The sequence below is a fragment of the Bolinopsis microptera genome, chromosome 5 (assembly GCF_026151205.1).
Source record: "Bolinopsis microptera isolate Bmic1 chromosome 5, MBARI_Bmic_1.0, whole genome shotgun sequence".
NCBI lineage: Eukaryota > Metazoa > Ctenophora > Tentaculata > Lobata > Bolinopsidae > Bolinopsis > Bolinopsis microptera.
This window is the reverse complement of record NC_087076.1, coordinates 21669431-21686939: the sequence shown is the minus strand read 5'-3', so window position 1 is coordinate 21686939 and position 17509 is coordinate 21669431. Positions and strand designations below refer to the sequence as shown.

At 37.1% G+C, this 17509-nt stretch overlaps 3 protein-coding genes across 7 annotated transcripts in view; 1 reads left to right on the top strand and 2 right to left on the bottom strand.

The window, feature by feature from the left end:
* LOC134814788 (MOB-like protein phocein) overlaps window positions 1-3184 on the bottom strand; it is a 48335-nt gene extending 45151 nt beyond the window's left edge. For 4 of the 5 annotated variants that reach the window (XR_010160194.1, XM_063823061.1, XM_063823063.1 and 1 more), the window contains exon 1: window positions 3174-3178. The gene's annotated coding sequence lies outside the window, so the exon portion shown is untranslated. Of the gene's footprint in view, window positions 1-3173 lie in introns of all 5 variants that reach the window. The other variant, XM_063823059.1, reaches the window with a different exon arrangement.
* The window catches only part of LOC134814792 (cyclic AMP-responsive element-binding protein 3-like), a 71506-nt gene that overhangs the window by 35710 nt on the left and 18287 nt on the right, over window positions 1-17509 (top strand). The gene's annotated exons all lie outside the window — the stretch shown is intronic.
* Window positions 171-3134, bottom strand: LOC134814862 (presenilin-2-like). The gene is made up of 5 exons (XM_063823161.1): window positions 2857-3134; window positions 2517-2692; window positions 2076-2274; window positions 1677-1912; window positions 171-1283 (listed from the first exon to the last, which is right to left on the bottom strand). Exons 1-5 carry the CDS (start codon window positions 3119-3121, stop codon window positions 1002-1004), a joined length of 1158 nt encoding a protein of 385 aa, XP_063679231.1. The 5' UTR covers window positions 3122-3134; the 3' UTR covers window positions 171-1001.

Genomic DNA, 17509 nt, shown 5'->3' with positions numbered 1-17509 from the left:
CTTATTTGATAAGGGAAACCTGACCGCTTGTCTGTTACATAATATTATCCATTTATTGTAGCCTGGTTGAGTTATAAATAATATTTAAGATATAGTTGGTAATTTATTAGACATATTTGCATTCGAAATACATCGATTTATATTTTAAGGAAACAATAAAGCAATCAATATTGTCGAATCAAAGGAAACAATCAATTTTAATTTGTATATCATTTTCTGTACATCAAAATATATGTAATAACCAAATGGCCGTGAAAAACTGCAACTAAATCTGAGACAATACAACCTACAATTTACTTTAACTCAAGTTGTTATTACTAGGTTAATATAATATATATATATTAAACATGTAATTAATCAAGTGAACTTCTAAATACATTCAAACGTTAATATTGATGAACAGCAAATCACTTCACAACTTCTGGTGGCTAAGCTACAATTTTAGCTACTCACGAATCTTCTGTATCTCATTAATTATCTAATTAATTATGGAATATCATTCAATCTATAAGTATAGTAGTCTATTCGTAACTAATTAAACTAATTTTCCAGCCGATTACTCTAATGTGAATCATCATCATTAAAGGACCATGGCAGCAACAACATCAAATAAAACAAATACAAAAATAAACTTAACTTAATCAACCCATTACATTTTATAACGTCGTGTGAGAATTTACGTTCCGTGCTCATTCAGGAATGTGGTGTAATCTGAGGCAGTGCAAGGCAAGGATTTCGATGTGGACATTGAAAGTTATTGATGAAATACCCAAACAATGTTAAAAGAAAACAACTATTATTTTCAACAGTGCTGCAACAAATTGACACTGAATCTAGAAAAATTCGATAGCTTTTGAAATGTACGGTTTTCTATTTATTTTTAATAGTTTGAACTGACGATGTATTAATAATCCTCCAGGCCCAAACGCCATTAAAACACAAGATCAGTCCAAAATAAAACTAACTTTATCTGTGCCAACAGAAGGGCCCTACCCAAACTGCTAAACGTAAACTTGTGAAAGTGCCATCTGATCACACATGGGCTTAATACACCATCGTGTACACACATAAAAGATAATTCCAACAAATATGGAGATGGGAAGGGCAGGAAGAGCCTTCTTGACTATGGCTAATATCAGTAGAGTAAGACAGAGTCCTATCAGAATAGCCACAAAACAGGCCATCACCGTGTTCCAATCGTCTGCGGTAGCTGCCTTGCCCACCAGCACGCTGTAGAAGATGAAGTCTCCCAGACCAAGCTTTACTCCTTGCTCTTCTGGTTCCTGTTGTAGGTAAGGGGTAAAGGGTAAAAGGTAGAAGTAGGGGTTAATCGAGGAATCACGAATGTAATTATTTTCAAGGTCTCTGGCACAGTAAGTTGTGTAATATACGTATCATTAAATTGTAAACGTATTATTAAATTGTAAAACAAAATTCATGATTTAGTGCAAATTAGAGATCACTTCAACAGTCAAGATAATTCATTAGTTTGAGTAGGACTCATTAATTTGAGTAGGATAATCACGCATGATTAAAGTGCAAATTTATTTTTGAATGAAGACCGAAATTAAAATATCAATCAACAGCAGTAATAGAGAGATAACACTGTGATTTAAACTATCAGATCAAAAACGGAACTCTCCAAGGTTCCTCCAATCAAAAGATAAATCACGCACCATCTCTGGCTGAGCCCGTTCGGGAGGAGAAGCGCTGCTCCCAGTGGAGTTATTCAGCGGGTTGTAGCTACTCACTGGTTCTCCGTCCGCCATTGTCGTGATGGTCCACATCATGGTGGAGGAGTAGATAAGGGAGGGAAATATGGGTTCGTTTCTCTCTTCTGCTGTTTCGACCAGGATACGCAGTGGTCCTTTGGGGCAGAGCACAGCAAACAGGTCGTATACTGCTATTCCACCTGTTACAGGAACATATTATTATAAGTGTAACTAGATGGTACAGCTGACAGGTACTGATAAAGACACAATTTGAAATGTTATTATCAGCTGGACTATTGGTTAGAATGACAACCCAGCTGAGAAAATGGTTGCTGAACTTGAGATCTGAAACTGAAACCATACCTAAAATAAACCAAAGAGTCCACTCTGGAAGATACTTGATGAAAACAAGTGCCATCATGGCACTGATGATTAGTAAGTAGCCTTGCTGAAGGATCAAGGGTCCTTTCCAGTGAACACTAATGATTCCCATCACACCAAAGTTCCAGACTATTAGGGCAATAGTAATATAATCCATTGCAAAGTTAAAACGAACTACAATCTGAAAATAATTTGATGTTCACATCACAAAAAGTTGTGAATGTAATTAATAATACAAAACAATAGGTTTACTTGGTTCTTGGAATGTCTTATTGAAATAAGAAATTGAATATTATTAAAATCACACATGATAATAAAAGCTATACAAAACTATGTGCATCATTATAATAAAAACTATAAAGTCTGCTACTCTGTTTATTACTCACATTGTTAATAAACAGTATATTACATGAAAGGACTTACCTCTTGCAAGTTCAGGAAAGTAAACATGAATAAGAGTATTAAAGAGGACAAGAAAAGCCATCCCTCAATGACTTTGTAGCACCGGTATTTGTAGAGTAAAACCAGGATGCAAGTCATGAATATTACTAGACCAAGGACTATAAGCATGTTTAGAACAGCATCACTTATAGGTGAACCTAAGTGGAACCTCGATTACTGTCAACATATTGAGCAATATAATATCAGGATATGAAGCAAATCTAATCACATGCTGCATTGTAAACCGAGACGGTGCCCGGGTGGTTATAATGACCACAAGATATAACTTTAAGCTAATTTTAATTTACATTCAGATGCCAACCTGTTGATAATTGATTTTGTTCATTGAATGGTGTGTAAACCAAGTAGACGGTTGGTTGTGAACCAATATCGTACATGGTGATAACCCGTATGGTTACAATCACAAGTACCATACAAAGCGAAACTGGAACTATCAACATCATCACATGTTTAGCCCCATATTTAAGTGTTTCCTGTTCTTCAGCATCATCATCTTCAGCTTCAACTCTTTCTGGGACATCTGGTTCCTCTTCTTGGGTAGGACCCACAGCCACATTTGAAGACATATTGATACCTTGATAATTGATTTGATATAAGAATGCAGTGAAAATATTGCACTACAATAAATGCTTACTTGCCGATTAGCTTGGCAACACTTCTCTCCTAATGTTTTACATACAATTAATATAATATCCTGATTAGTTGATAACTTAAAATCAGAAAGATAGATTAGTCATATTTTTATACAATGTGGGTTAAAAAAAGGGTGCTGGGTGACCAACTTTGAGGATACTTTATACAGAAACGGCTTTTACCCGACTATCTCCATTGCAACACATTTTCGTCAAAACTGTAAAAGTTCCTGCATCGATAACATTTTAACAAATAAAATTGAGAATATAGTCTTATCAGGTGTTATTGAAGAACGGCTTGGTGAGCATGCCCCTATATTTACCTTCACTTCAGTAGAGACCCCTCGCAGTACAGAGCCTCAGAAACATGTCCGCTATTATGATTACTCAAGTTCCAAATTGAAAAGCTTTGTAACTGAACTTGAGGTAAAGGTAAACCAGCTCACTCCTTCAACAAAATTTGATGAGTTTACGGCATGTTTTGACCAGACACTCGACAAACACTGCAAACTGGAGGTACCGAAAGTGACAAAAAGAACTCCCAAACTTAACCCATGGATTACAGACAGTATCATCCAGTCTGTAGAAAGAAAGCATGAACTACGTAAGGAGTGGTCTGACACCGTTACCAATAAGAACCCTGGTGGTAATATCTTGCTATACCAAGTATTTAGTGATTATCGTAGGATGCTCAAAGCTATCATTAAAGCTGCCAAACGTTGGCATTACTGTAACGAAATTCTAAACAACTGTGAAAACAGCAAGAAAACCTGGCAAATTATTAACGAACTCAGAGGCAAAAAGAAGAGGCAAACCAAGCCCCCATTTATCATTGATAACCAAAGAATAGTTGATAGAAGAGCAATTGCTAATGGATTCAATGCTTGGTTTGTCTCTATCGCACCAAAGCTGAATGAGACACTGAATAATCTATCTAATGGCCTGCCTATATTACCCATGAAAACTTTCTATGACTTCCTGAACCCAAGAAATGAAAAAAATATTAGGTTAGAAGATTGCTCCTCGAACGAAATATTGAAAATCATAAGAGAGTTCGAAAATGGTAAAGCCAGTGACATTCCCATAAGTGTAATAAAAAAGTCATCTCATGTAATTGCACCTGTATTATCGAATTACTTCAATATCCTTATGACCCAAGGTATATTTCCTGATGTCCTGAAAACTGGTAAAATAACACCTGTATATAAGAAAGGTAACCCAGAAGAAATCGAGAACTACCGTCCTATCTCCACACTGTCCGTCTTCGGTAAGATCTTTGAAAAGCTCATATATTCTAGAATATACGGATTTGTTAGCTCCCAGGGAGTTATATCGAAGACACAGTTTGGATTTAGGAAATCTCACTCTACATCGCATGCAGTCAATTACTCTGTAGATTTAATTACGAAATCTCTTAAACTTAAGAATCATGTTTTAGGAATATTCATTGACCTTAGCAAAGCTTTTGACACCATCGATCATTCAACACTTCTTATAAAATTAGAGGGATGTGGAGTGAGAGGAGTTGCAAATAACCTCATAAAAAGCTACTTAACAAACAGGCAACAATACACTGAAGTTGTAGGAGAAAAATCAGATACCCTATCTATTCAATTTGGTGTCCCACAGGGTTCAATTCTTGGACCTCTCCTATTTCTTCTTTATATGAACGACATCACAAACAGTTCTAAACTAGGATCATTTGTTACCTTTGCTGATGATACTAATATATTTGTTGTCGGCAAAACAAAATGTGAGGCATATGAACGAGGAAATGAGCTTTTGTCATCATTACAGTCTTATATGAGAGCGAATAAGTTACATATAAACATGTCCAAGTGCTGCTACATACACTTCAAACCCAACATGGCAGGTTCTAAGTCAGAGATTTTATCACACCCTGAACCTGTACTAACTATAGACAACTATCCAATCAAAAAGGTTTCATCCGCAAAATTTCTGGGTGTTATAATTGACGAGAACCTATCATGGGAAGATCACATTAAAGCTCTTAAGCGAACCCTAAATCATTCCACATCCACTTTATGTAGACTTCGCTGCTCCCTTCCAGAATTTCTACATCAACAATTATATTATACTCTGTTCGAATCACATCTTTCCTACTGTATATCTGTATGGGGTGGGGCAGCTAAGCAACGTATAAGCTCAATATTTACTGCTCAGAAGTACTGTCTCAGAGTACTATTTGGTGATAGGCTGGCGTACCTTGATAAGTTTAAGACTTGTGCACGTACTAGGCCTATAGGACACCAGAAACTTGACCAAAAATTTTTCATAAAAGAACACACCAAACCGATATTCAAGCATAATAATATTCTAGCTATACAAAATCTCTATACATACCACAGTTACCTCGAGCTCTACAAGATAATGAAATTCCGTGCTCCAATATCCCTATATGAGGGTTACACATGTTCGTCTAGGAAACCCTGCCTTCTTATCTGTCAGGTAGACCCACCTGACAACCACAACACTAGGTCAACCAAAATTTTTAACATTTTAACCCCAAAGTTCAGAATGACTGACTTTACTACTAGTGTAATGTGCTTGCGAGGAAAACTTAAAAGTGCGCTATTAGCCAATCAGCATAACCACGCCCTGCTTGATTGGACCGTAAAAGATTTTGACTGCACAAATATTATTTTCCAAACATTATAACTGGCTGTTCACACACATCTCAATTAAATTCCTCTAGGCTACTGTTTTCCAAGTCTTGTCCTGTGAGTAAAGAATGTGTGAGAAGGTATTAATAAAATAAATGTATATTTTTTGAATTTTTAAATCTAATCTGAGAATGAAGTATAAAGAAATTTTTAATTAGCACTGTATAGTTTAAGATATTTATAGCTTATTATAACCATTGATACAAAGGCCATAATCTTTCGCAAGCTCTTTAATATCCACCTTGAAGCCACATTTATATCCTTGAACCACACAATATAAACTAAAGCATGTTTTAGTGTAGACTTTTTGTCACAACAAGACTGCAACCTATAGTAACAACTATAAACAGAACCCCTAATGTCTACTAACAAATTTCTTCTAGTCCTAAAATGAGCCCTGTCTCTAAAAACCTAACTGAACTAGCGTTTCGGTGTGTGCAAAAGCTTTCAGGCACGCGCATTCCTTGCCCCGTTAGTTACCTGTCCTTCCAAAACCAAACTAGCAGTCAAGGACAAAAAGTCATACACCAAATGGGCATTATATTTTATGAATTGTTTTACATCTTTTTATTCTGTAAAATGTGCTAAAATTAAATTTCTTGTTTCATTGAATTTCTTGTTTCATTGAGAGAAAAATTTAAATTAGGATTCGATTATAATTTAAGTCAATATGCATTATTTTGCATTTAGATGAGTTCAATGAAACAATAATTTTTCAATGAAACAATGAGTTTTATTTTACATTCCTTAAATCATAAATAAAATAGTGAAACAAATTTTTATAATTATTTTAAAAACTCTATTTGTAAGTGTTTTTATTATGGAAAGTGGTTGAATTTAGTGCGACAAGGTCAGTTTCTCTATTGTCTCAGAAAAATTCCTACTTTACAGTAGGCAATGCTGAGTGGCAGAAATGACGGACCAAAACGCGTGGGGCTAACAATGGCCCATTTACAAACCACTTCAGACATGGCAATGATGTCATTTATGCTTAATTCGTCCAACTCAGTGGCGTAACGTTGTATATTTAGCAGATACGTAACGTTGCATATTAATCAATGAAACAAGAAATTTTTTCAATGAAACAAGAAATTTTATTTTTAGCACATTTTACAGAATAAAGAGATGTAAAACAATTTATAAAAATATGATGCTCATTTGGTGTATGACTTTTTGTCCTTGACTGTTAGTTTGATTTTAAAGGGACAGGTAACTAACGGGGCAGGGAATGTGCGTGCCTGAAAGCCTTTGCACACACCAAAACGCTAGTTCAGTTGAGTTTTTAGAGACAGGGCTCATATGAGGATCAGAAGAAAATTGTTAGCAGACGTTAGGGGTTCTGTTTGTGTTTGTTACTATGGGTTACAGTCTTGTTGTGACAGAAAGTCTACACTATATATGCCTAAGTTTAAATTGTGTAGTTTGAGGATATAAGATGCAACTTTAAGATGGATATTGGAGAGCTGGTGAAAAATTATGGTCGTTGTATCAATGGTTATAATAAGCTATAAATATCTTAAACTATACAGTGCTAATTATCAAATTAAATCTTAAAAATTCAAAAATATACATTCATTTTATTTTATTAAAGACTTTCTCACACATACTTTACTCACAGAACAAGACTTGGAAAACACTAGACTAGGGGAATTTCGCTGACATGTGTGTGACCAGCAAGTAGTGATCTTTCGAAGACAATATTGTTGCAGTCAAAATCTTTGATGGTCCAATCAAGAGGGGCGTGGCTGTGTTGATTATTTAATAGTGCAAGTTTAAGCTTTCCCCGCAAACACATCACACTCATGGTAAAGTCATCCATTCTAAGTTTTGGAGTAATCATGTTAAAAATTTTGGTTGATCTTGTATTATGGTTATCAGGTGGGTCAGCCTGACAAATAAGTAGGGTCGGCTAATAAACCAATACGATTAATGAAATGTAATAAAAACGGTAAACATTTTTTTAAACCAGGGTAGAAAATTAAATCCTTTGTAATATTATTTGAAATGGTCAACTAACATGAATTGCGCCCGTTTTTTGTTGTGGCGGAAGCTAGATTTCCGTTCACTACCAAGCTCTGATGAAATAACTTCATAATATTATGCTTTAAATACAGTAAACATTTGTGATCATCAAATTCAATTGCCATAGAACTAAACTTCTATATGTAATTTAAGAAATTTGAAGCAAAAACTGAACTTTACTAATGTATTATAGACATCAGTATTACATAATACATTAAAATACAAGAGCGCTGCGCATGCACTGACTACAGTATTATACAAGTACAAATCTCTGCAACCATTGCACGCTACACGCGTCTTTTTTGTTGTCATGGTTGTCACGAACGGAAACGAAATCGAGAGCCACTTTCCCCGATCCCCAAAATCCATATTTTTCTGCAAAAATGTCCATTCGTAACCTTTCACTAAACATTTTTGCAAAATGGCGAACGTAATAAATAAAATTCCACAAATTCACAAGCAGTTCAGGCCCCCACTTATTATCGAACACTCACCAACCTTTTATATATTATGATCTAGGAGAAGAGTGTTGATCAAGTTTAAGTCTGAATCACTTGTTGCATTGGTTGGAAAAGTTTTGTCACCTCTGTAACCTCTGATTGAGATGATACAAAGAGGAGCAGATCGAATTGCAGTCTGCCTCTGATAAGCAACATTACATTATACATCATAGTACCAATGGAACAAGAAATTCATTAAAACAAGAAATTTAATTTTAGCGCATTTTACAGAATCAACCGATTTATAACAATAAAAAATGCTCATTTGGTGTATTGTGTATGACTTTTTGTCGGTAAGTACGAATTGGGTTGTAAACGGACAAGCAAATAACTGGTTAAGGAATTTGCGGGCATGGAAGCTTTTGAACTCACCGAAACGTTAGTACAAATGAGTTTTTGGAGACAAGGCTCTTACTTGGACTTACTGGGCCGCGCTCAGCCTTTCATTCCGCCGAATCTCCATTCTATGTTTATGAACATGATAGCCTGAGGTCCCCAGGTAAGGCGTGGCCCAGTAGTGCATCGCGCTACAACATGAGGTCCTCATTTAAATACGTATGATTTATTTCGATTCAAACTTGCTCTATAACCAACAACCAAAGCCCTTTCTTTTACAGTAACGCGCGACTGCGCGTGCTAAATCACTCTACATGTTCAGTCGATTTTTGACATTATTCTAAAAGGGCCTCCGACAGTTGTAAACCAACTTTAATCGATGTATTTTCGGACGCTGATTCCGAATCTTCCAATTGACCATTAATAATGATTTGGACCGAAGCGCGCTACTTTGTAGCAATTACCATCGAGAAGATAGCGGCGCGCGCTACTTCAAAGAAATTTTGTAGGTTTACAACCTACCAGGACGCGCGCCAAGTTGGACAGATATTTTACGAGTATCACCCGTTAAAAGAAATTTAGACGAGTAATATCCGTCAAGAATCATCCCCATGACATTCGGCAGTTCGGCGGTCACGCGCTACTGCAAGTAAGCGAGAGGGCTTTGGTTAGAGCAAAGTAACATCCGTCAATCCCCTGACGAGATATTGGCGAAAAAATTGTTTTGATCACGTGATATGCTTTCAGCATATGCTTTTCATGCTAAGGATTCGGTTATGGTTAGGGTTGCTCTATCCAAAGCCCTTACGTTTGCAGTGGCTCGTGCCCGCCTCCCGGCGGTAAAAAGATTTCCTTCACTTCATGTGAAACAAGCACGCCCGCAGTGGCGCAAAGGCACATGGCTAGGCCTAGGTGAAGGGTTAGGGAATTGGATCAGATTATATAGATTAGATATATTAGATATATTAAAGGGACGATGCCGGTTAGAGTTTCTTCACGGGTGATACTCGTAAAATATCTGTTCCATATATTGGACCGTCGACGAGTCCAACTCGGCGCGCGTTCTGGTAGGTAGTAAACCTACCAAGAGTTTCGAATAGTGGTTCAGGACCAGCTAGAGAACAAATTGAAAAAGTTACGTTACAGTCGAGTGTAGAGTCAAAAGTGCAACTGATTAATCATCATCCACGCGAGACCGCAGTACGCGTAAAACAAATTAATACAAATCGGCTGTGAAAATTCAAAACGTGAAACTAAAATGATATGAGGATTACAACTTGCTCTAACCAGAGCCCTCTCGCTTGCAGTAGCGCGCGACCGCCGTAGGCGGCAAATCCTACTTGTGAAACAAGCGCGTCACGCAGTACACGTAGGCACATGGCTATGTGAAGATTACAACTATTGTAAATTCAATGATTAACATTTGGTTATTAACTTTTATTATTTCAATGTTTCTATGGTTATGTGTTTTATTTTGTTTTTATTTTTTGAATTTAAAACAAAATATATTTGAATGGATTTTGTACCACGTTGTGACCCCACGGTCGTTTCACTACATTAAAGTTTCTACGATGCAGGGGAGCCGCGAACTCGTGCGCGGCGGGTCATACAACTCGTGCGCGGCGGGTCATACAACGTTTAATCCTGTTTATACAACGTATGACAGAATTTGGAGGACTTCGCCGCTTCGACGCGCCGCGCGAACTAGCATTCTTGCTTCCCATCGTCGATCGTTGCTCTGCTTCGCAGAGCAACGATCTCGATGGGTTGACATCGTCAACCAAAACAGAATGAATTATAATGATGTACTCAACGTCTGGTGGTGAAGCTGAAAGACTTGTAAAGAAGCTGGCTAGTAAGATGGAATACCACACAGGTTAAAGGTATTCAGATGCTGTAGGATACATAAGGAAACGCTTTCGTTTCGAAATCCTAAGAACAACAGTGATTTCTTTAGGGGAGACAGAGGTGCGAGAAAAAACTTTGTTAGGATAAACAGTTTAAATTTGAATTTGGAGCCACAAGGCCAAGGATGATTTTCAAATGTTTCTCCCAATATTTGAGATAGGGAATATATTGATTTTTTGAAGGGTTGTTTTTATATAGGGTCATTGTGACAATAATGTGTATATTGTTTGAATAATTTACTTTGTAAAAAATTTATAATGATGTACATGTATCAATAAATTTGTTTTATGTATAAAAATATCATGTAAAATCCGGATTGGAGTATTGTTTATGAGTCGCATTGTTGTAATGTATTCTGTGTAAAATTATCTTTATCCCGGTTGTTGCGACAAGTAAAAAAGCTCTTATTAGGGAAAGGAGATTGCTCGACGTTTCAATGTAACTACATCGTATTCATGATCTAAAAACAAGTGTTCAAAATTCAAAACGTAAAAAACATATATCTGAGGCAAAATTTGTGTACAGAGAAAGGGTTAAAAAGTAGTAGTGCAGTAAAAATAGCAGAATTAGATATAAATTTGGAGCCAGTTCTTTTACTGGCTTACTATACTACTTAAAGGGTGTTTATAAATTTTATTTAGTTTTCTATTGAATTTATATTGAATTTTTATATAGGGTAATTGTTATATTATGTTTATATTGTTTGAATAATTTTTACCAAAAATTTGTGTACATTAATTTATTTTTAATCAATCAACTTTATCCAAAAATTCGATACAAAAAAGTCATAACAAAATTCATAACAAAATTAGTTTTATAAACTAATTTTGTTATGAATTTTGTTTTTAGATCATGAATACGATGTAGTTACATTGAAACGTCGAGTTTGTATAATCTCTATCAGGGGGTACAGAGGTACCAGAACCCTTCCACCCACGGCAATAAGTGATTTGGACCTTAACCTGATCAACACTCTTAAACCCTAAAAGGTCATGGAGTGCTTGTTGAATGGTGGTCTAAACTGCTTTTTGTTGTGATGTGATTTAGTGGATTTTACATATATTATTACAAAGGGTTTTATTTTACCTCAGTTTTTAAATTTGTACCATTTTTACAGAATTTTTATAATTATAATTATTTTTATATAGGGTCATTGCTATATTATGTGTATATTGTTTGAATAATTCATTTGTATGTTGAAACGTCGAGTAATCTCCTTTCCCCTAATAAGAGCATTTTTACTTGTCCAATCATTTTTACTCATTCCAATCATTTTTACTTCATTCCAATCATTTTTATTTCATTCCAATCATTTTTACTTTACATTACGCATCAACATTTTTGCTCTCTAATCTTTTCACAAGTGCACTGACTTGCTGATAAGAAACTGCTTGATTTTATCATGTCCGGCCATCTTAACAAGTCGACCTCTGCTGCTAACAAGACTCCTGCTGCTAAGAAGACTCCTGCTAGGAAGAACAGTATCACTAAACCTGCTGCCTCCGGGTCACCCTCCGACACGGAGGCACCCTCCCTCGGTATGTTGGGCTTTGGTGTGCCATCAATTTACACGTTTTGCGCTAAGACGTGTTTAAACGTTTTACCTACCCTCTCCAAAGAAGATATAGATTTTGAATACAACAGGCTCCGTTTAATTGACTCCGCATTTACTGGCAAAGCCACTAAGCCTGACACCAAACAAGCCGCCATCAAACAATATCTAACACGTCAAATAGTCGTTGATATAGATCAATCCATGAATAGTCTAACTGCGGCAGCTAACTTACTTTCATGTACTGTTAATGGGGAGTGCGAGAAGGCGGTGAAACATCTAACAGAACGTGCTCTGACGGCGATCGAAGAAGTCTCTGATGAAACGAAGAAACAGACCACCCTCATCACACAGCAGACTGCAACTCTCATCTCTGAAGCCCCCTCGCAGAACCTCGACACTTCCAGAGAAGTTACAAGTATGCCTCATTCGCCGGTAAGACTTTTAGAGTGCGATCTTTCCGAGTTAACTTTTGATAAAGTTTCAAGTGAGCTAAACTTTGACATGCACCACCCTGGAGGCCGTATCACAACTTATTATGGCTCCGTCCCCTACACGTACGGCAGAACCTCACATCCTGTCTCTGTTGGGCCACTTCCACCCACTCTGGAACATGCGTACGAGCAACTGCAAAAACTGGACGCTGACATAACCCCAGAGAACTACACTTGCCTTTGCACTTTATACAAGGACGGATCGGTCGGCATACCGATGCATAATGACAGCGAACCTAGCATAATGGAGGATAGTCAAATTTATACAGTGTCGATTGGAGCACCTAGAAACCTTAGGATATCAAGTACAGTAGGCCCCTTTGTCGAGCATAACATTCCACTTGAGCACGGTTCACTTTACGTCATGTCACGAGCAGATCAGGACAACTGGCGCCACGGCATTGACCGCGATATCTCGGTAAGGTTTCCACGCATTTCACTGACTTTCCGCAAACTGAAACAACAAGAGTCATGCACTGTGCCTGCACCTCCAGCTCTCCATCGGATACCACCTGTTGCCCCTCCAGCTCAGAACTCCTCCTCTCAGTCTCGTCACTCCAGGGTCCTATTCATACATGACTCTATTCATCGTGAAACACCTGAATGGTTGTTCGATCAGATACCCGGCCACCGCTGTCAGAAGCGTTTGAACTACCAGCTCATAGACTCTTTGGATCATGACCTCAAACATGCCAAAACTGTGATCATCTCATGTGGCATAAACGATCTTTCACGGTATGGAAAATCTGCCAAGAGTCTGGCTGATAACTTTTGTCCCCGCCTTGTCGAAAGCTGTAAGAGCAACAAAAGCACACAGTTTGTTTTTTGTGCTTTGTCTTTAACGAGAATTGGTTGGTTGAACAGAGAAATTGATGATTTTAATCTATGTATGGTGAATCTCGCCAGGGTGATACCCAATCTGACATTTTACGATGCCCATGCCGTTATCAAGCGGGTTCATTCATACTACGTATGGGACCGCAATGATAAGCATGGCATCCATTTACATCACGATGTCAGAAGGGCTGTTGCATATGAACTTGTCAACTGCGTTGGCAAGTTATGTGGATCAGAACTGCCACGCCACAGGAACTGTGCGTGGCTCTACCACCATGAGCCTAACAGTCCTTTCAGATATCACCGTGGTTGAGCACTAATCCATAAATGAATTAATTATATAAAAATCAACCTTTTCTGTCAAGCCCTTAAATTAAGCATATCATCAAGTATTTTCATATCTTTTTCAGTACATCCTCACTCCTCATCCAAATTCATCATTTGATTGCTACCACGATCGATTTTTGAAGAAATGATCTGATTGGTCGAAAATGCTTATCTTCTTAAGCTTATCAGATGAACTGATGAACATTCTTTCACTATCAAGCATTTTTGTCTCTTATCATCCCACCATACATTTCCTAAAACATTTTCACATTACCAAACAAAACTGTGCACATTTTATTTAATAATTATAGAAGCTTCTCTGGTAAATCAGCATCAAGCACGTTTCCTCAGTCAAAGTTCAGTGCAACAGTATTTTCGAAAACTTCACAAACAACTAAATAGCAAAAATCACCACACAAAACTACACAACGAAACAATTTCACACATACAAATCACAACGACTTAATATACACTTTAGGTAAAGTCATATTATCATACTGATAAGCCCGAAAATCGAGATAAGGGCACTATATTGTAACATTTGATTTAGCGAATATTTTTAACAAATAAGTAGATAAGACTCAGATCACGATTCTGTAGCATACAGGACCTCCGGTTCTCGTGAAAGAATCTGATTTGCACTAGTATAGATATATTTTACGTTATTTATAAATTTATACATTTTTTATTCTCTAATTCCTCCACAAGCATAAGAGTTAACTTAAAATGGCAGCGAATGGAAATGTTACTGATACTTCTGGTCATAAAATCAAAATAAAATGTGGTAGCTGTAGCGGCTGGTGTTATTCTTCCAAAAACATCCGCAGCTGTTCATGGTGCCAAAACAACGTCCACGTCAAATGTTTTAAGGAAAATTTAGGTTGTACAAGCTGTTGTGAAAGTCTTATTCCTGGATTTTACGCGACTTACTATGAAATTTACGATGACTACAATAAGCTTAATTGCGCTATTTATAATCCATACGCTCAAAATAGTCGATGTAATCTTATTGGAGACGCCATGACCAATGAAGAGCACCAGGATTCAACATGGAGTGACATTTCGGCTTTCCTAACTCACTGTCAGTATAAACAGCAACGTAACGTAAAAAGGTCGACATCCTCTCAACTTAAAACATTTTCCATGAATATCAGATCCCTTTTCAAAAATATTGATCAACTACGAGAAGATATAGAAATATATGATAAGTATGATGTATTGTGTTTTAACGAAACTAACTGCACACTAGAAAAATTGCCTAACGGAATAAACGACATCACATTAAATCGATTCCATGAACCGTATATCCAAGATCCCATCCGCACATCGGGTAAAGGTGGGGGGCTTGCCATATACATACACAAACGTGTAGCTGACTCTGATAAAATTGATATTTTCAATCCCAACCCTGAACCCTCAAATACTAGCGGCGAATTTCAATTTATCAAGATCCACCAGTGTAAAGGATATAATAGAACAAAGATAATTGGAAATGTTTATCGCTCTCCCGCTAGAAAACCTGAAGCATTTCTTGAAATTTTTAAAAGTACGCTTCACAACCTGGGAAGACACTCTCGCAACCATATGACGTTACATGGAGATTTTAATCTAAATTTACTGAAGCACAGTAGCAACCAGGCATGTCAAAGCATTATAGATATTGCATCCTCTTACGGTTTCATCCAAATTGTATCACGTCCAACTCGCATAACAGACCACAGTGCCACGCTTATTGATCATATCTACACGAACAATCTTGAAGATACAATAAGCTGCAACGTATTAACGACAGATCTGTCGGATCACTTAGCGATAGTTACAACAATTAATCTTGATAATACATCCACCAGCAGTTACCGCTCCGCATCTTATAATCAAAATCCAACACAAACCAACGTACGTAGTTTTAATGAGGCCAACAACCATAAATTTAGAGATTTAATAATGGAAGAAAATTGGTCTGTAATACTAACAAATACCCCTGATGCTAACCAGCAGTTTGATTGTTTAAATTCGGCTTACAACAGGATTTATAACGCTGCCTACCCGACAAAAAGACAGTCCGAGCGCAGACAAAATGAACGTGTTAATCCCAAACCATGGATACTGCCCTGGCTTGAAGAAGCTATAGAACGTAAAAATCAGGCATATCATGATTTTGTTAAGGAACCAGTTGATAGGAACCAGCTAAAATATGACCGTTTGAAAAAGTTTTGCACCAAACACGTTGACAAAGCCAAAAACATACACTACAAAAAATTCTTTGAACAACACAAAGATAATTCTAAGAAGCAGTGGCAGATGATTAACGGACTTCTGAATAGGAAACCAGCCAAACCTACATCGATAAAACTGTCGGACGAAAACGGACAAGTCAGCACTCCGGCAGCAGTAGCAGAAAAATTTAATGATCACTTCTCAAACATCGCTCCAAAAATTAAATCTGAAATTAGTAGTAGGACCACTTTCGATCCTGGTGGGGCCCAGGGGACACTACGTAACCCTTCTCCAAATAGTATCTACATAAAACCAGTCACAACTACCGAAGTTCAAGACGTTATTAACCTATTTAAGAATAAAGCTACTCTTGACACCAAAATCCAACCACTCAAAATTGCCAACAGCTGTCATAATTTTACCACTGTATTGGCCCACGTTGTTAACAGCTCGTTCGAACAAGGGGTCTTTCCCCAAGCCTTGAAAACGGCAAAAGTAGTTCCTGTACATAAAGGTGGATCTAAAACTGACATCAAAAATTACAGACCGATATCTCTACTTGCCACTTTCTCAAAAGTCTACGAAAAGCTTATGCACAATCGAGTCATAAATTTCTTGGATACCTACAATATACTTTGTGAAAATCAATACGGCTTCCGCCCAGGTAGGTCTTGTGAACATGCACTTCTTAATGCTAAAGACAGAATCCTCAATTCAATGTCTAAAAAGCAAGTTACTTTGCTCCTCTTGATTGACTTTAGCAAAGCCTTTGACCTTGTGGATCACTCCATACTCCTGAATAAGCTCGAGCACTATGGCATAAGAGGTCTAGCTTTAAACTGGTTTAAATCATATCTTATGAACAGAAACCAGTTTGTATCAATTGGATCCTCTGAATCCTCAGCCAATCCAATTATTTACGGTGTACCCCAAGGTTCAATTTTGGGACCTCTCCTTTTTATAATCTACATAAACGATCTTCCTCAAATATCAGAAATAGCTAATTTCATCATGTACGCAGATGATGCAAACATTTTCCTAACAGGAGAAAATATAAACGAGGTTTATGATAAGCTCAAAATTCTTAGCGATGTCTTAGTTAAATGGGTAGATAACAACGGATTAGCTCTAAATCTTAAAAAAACGAATTATATGATCTTTTCTCGACAAAGAAACCTCATTTATCGCGATGTAGTAATTTCTGGTGTCACAATCGAAAGAAAAACAGAAGCCCGTTTCTTAGGTGTTATAATAGATAACAAACTGAACTGGTCGCAAAATATTTCTGCCATGAAAATGAAAATGGCCAGATACATTGGAGTCATGTACAAACTTAAAAAATATTTGCCTCTGGAAGCACGTTTACAAATATATCACAGCTTTGTGCAGTCTCACCTTAATTACTGCTCCCTCGTCTGGGGTTTTGCTGCCAAATCCCATATAGA

Excerpts from the sequence above, each read along its gene's own strand:
- LOC134814862 (XM_063823161.1), bottom strand. The coding sequence starts at position 3,121 with ATGTCTTCAAATGTGGCTGTGGGTCCTACCCAAGAAGAGGAACCAGAT. Across the intron at positions 2,693-2,856 it reads ACAAAATCAATTATCAACAG|GTTCACCTATAAGTGATGCT; the intron begins GTTGGCATCTGA and ends GGTTCCACTTAG. Across the intron at positions 1,913-2,075 it reads GACTCTTTGGTTTATTTTAG|GTGGAATAGCAGTATACGAC; the intron begins GTATGGTTTCAG and ends TTCCTGTAACAG.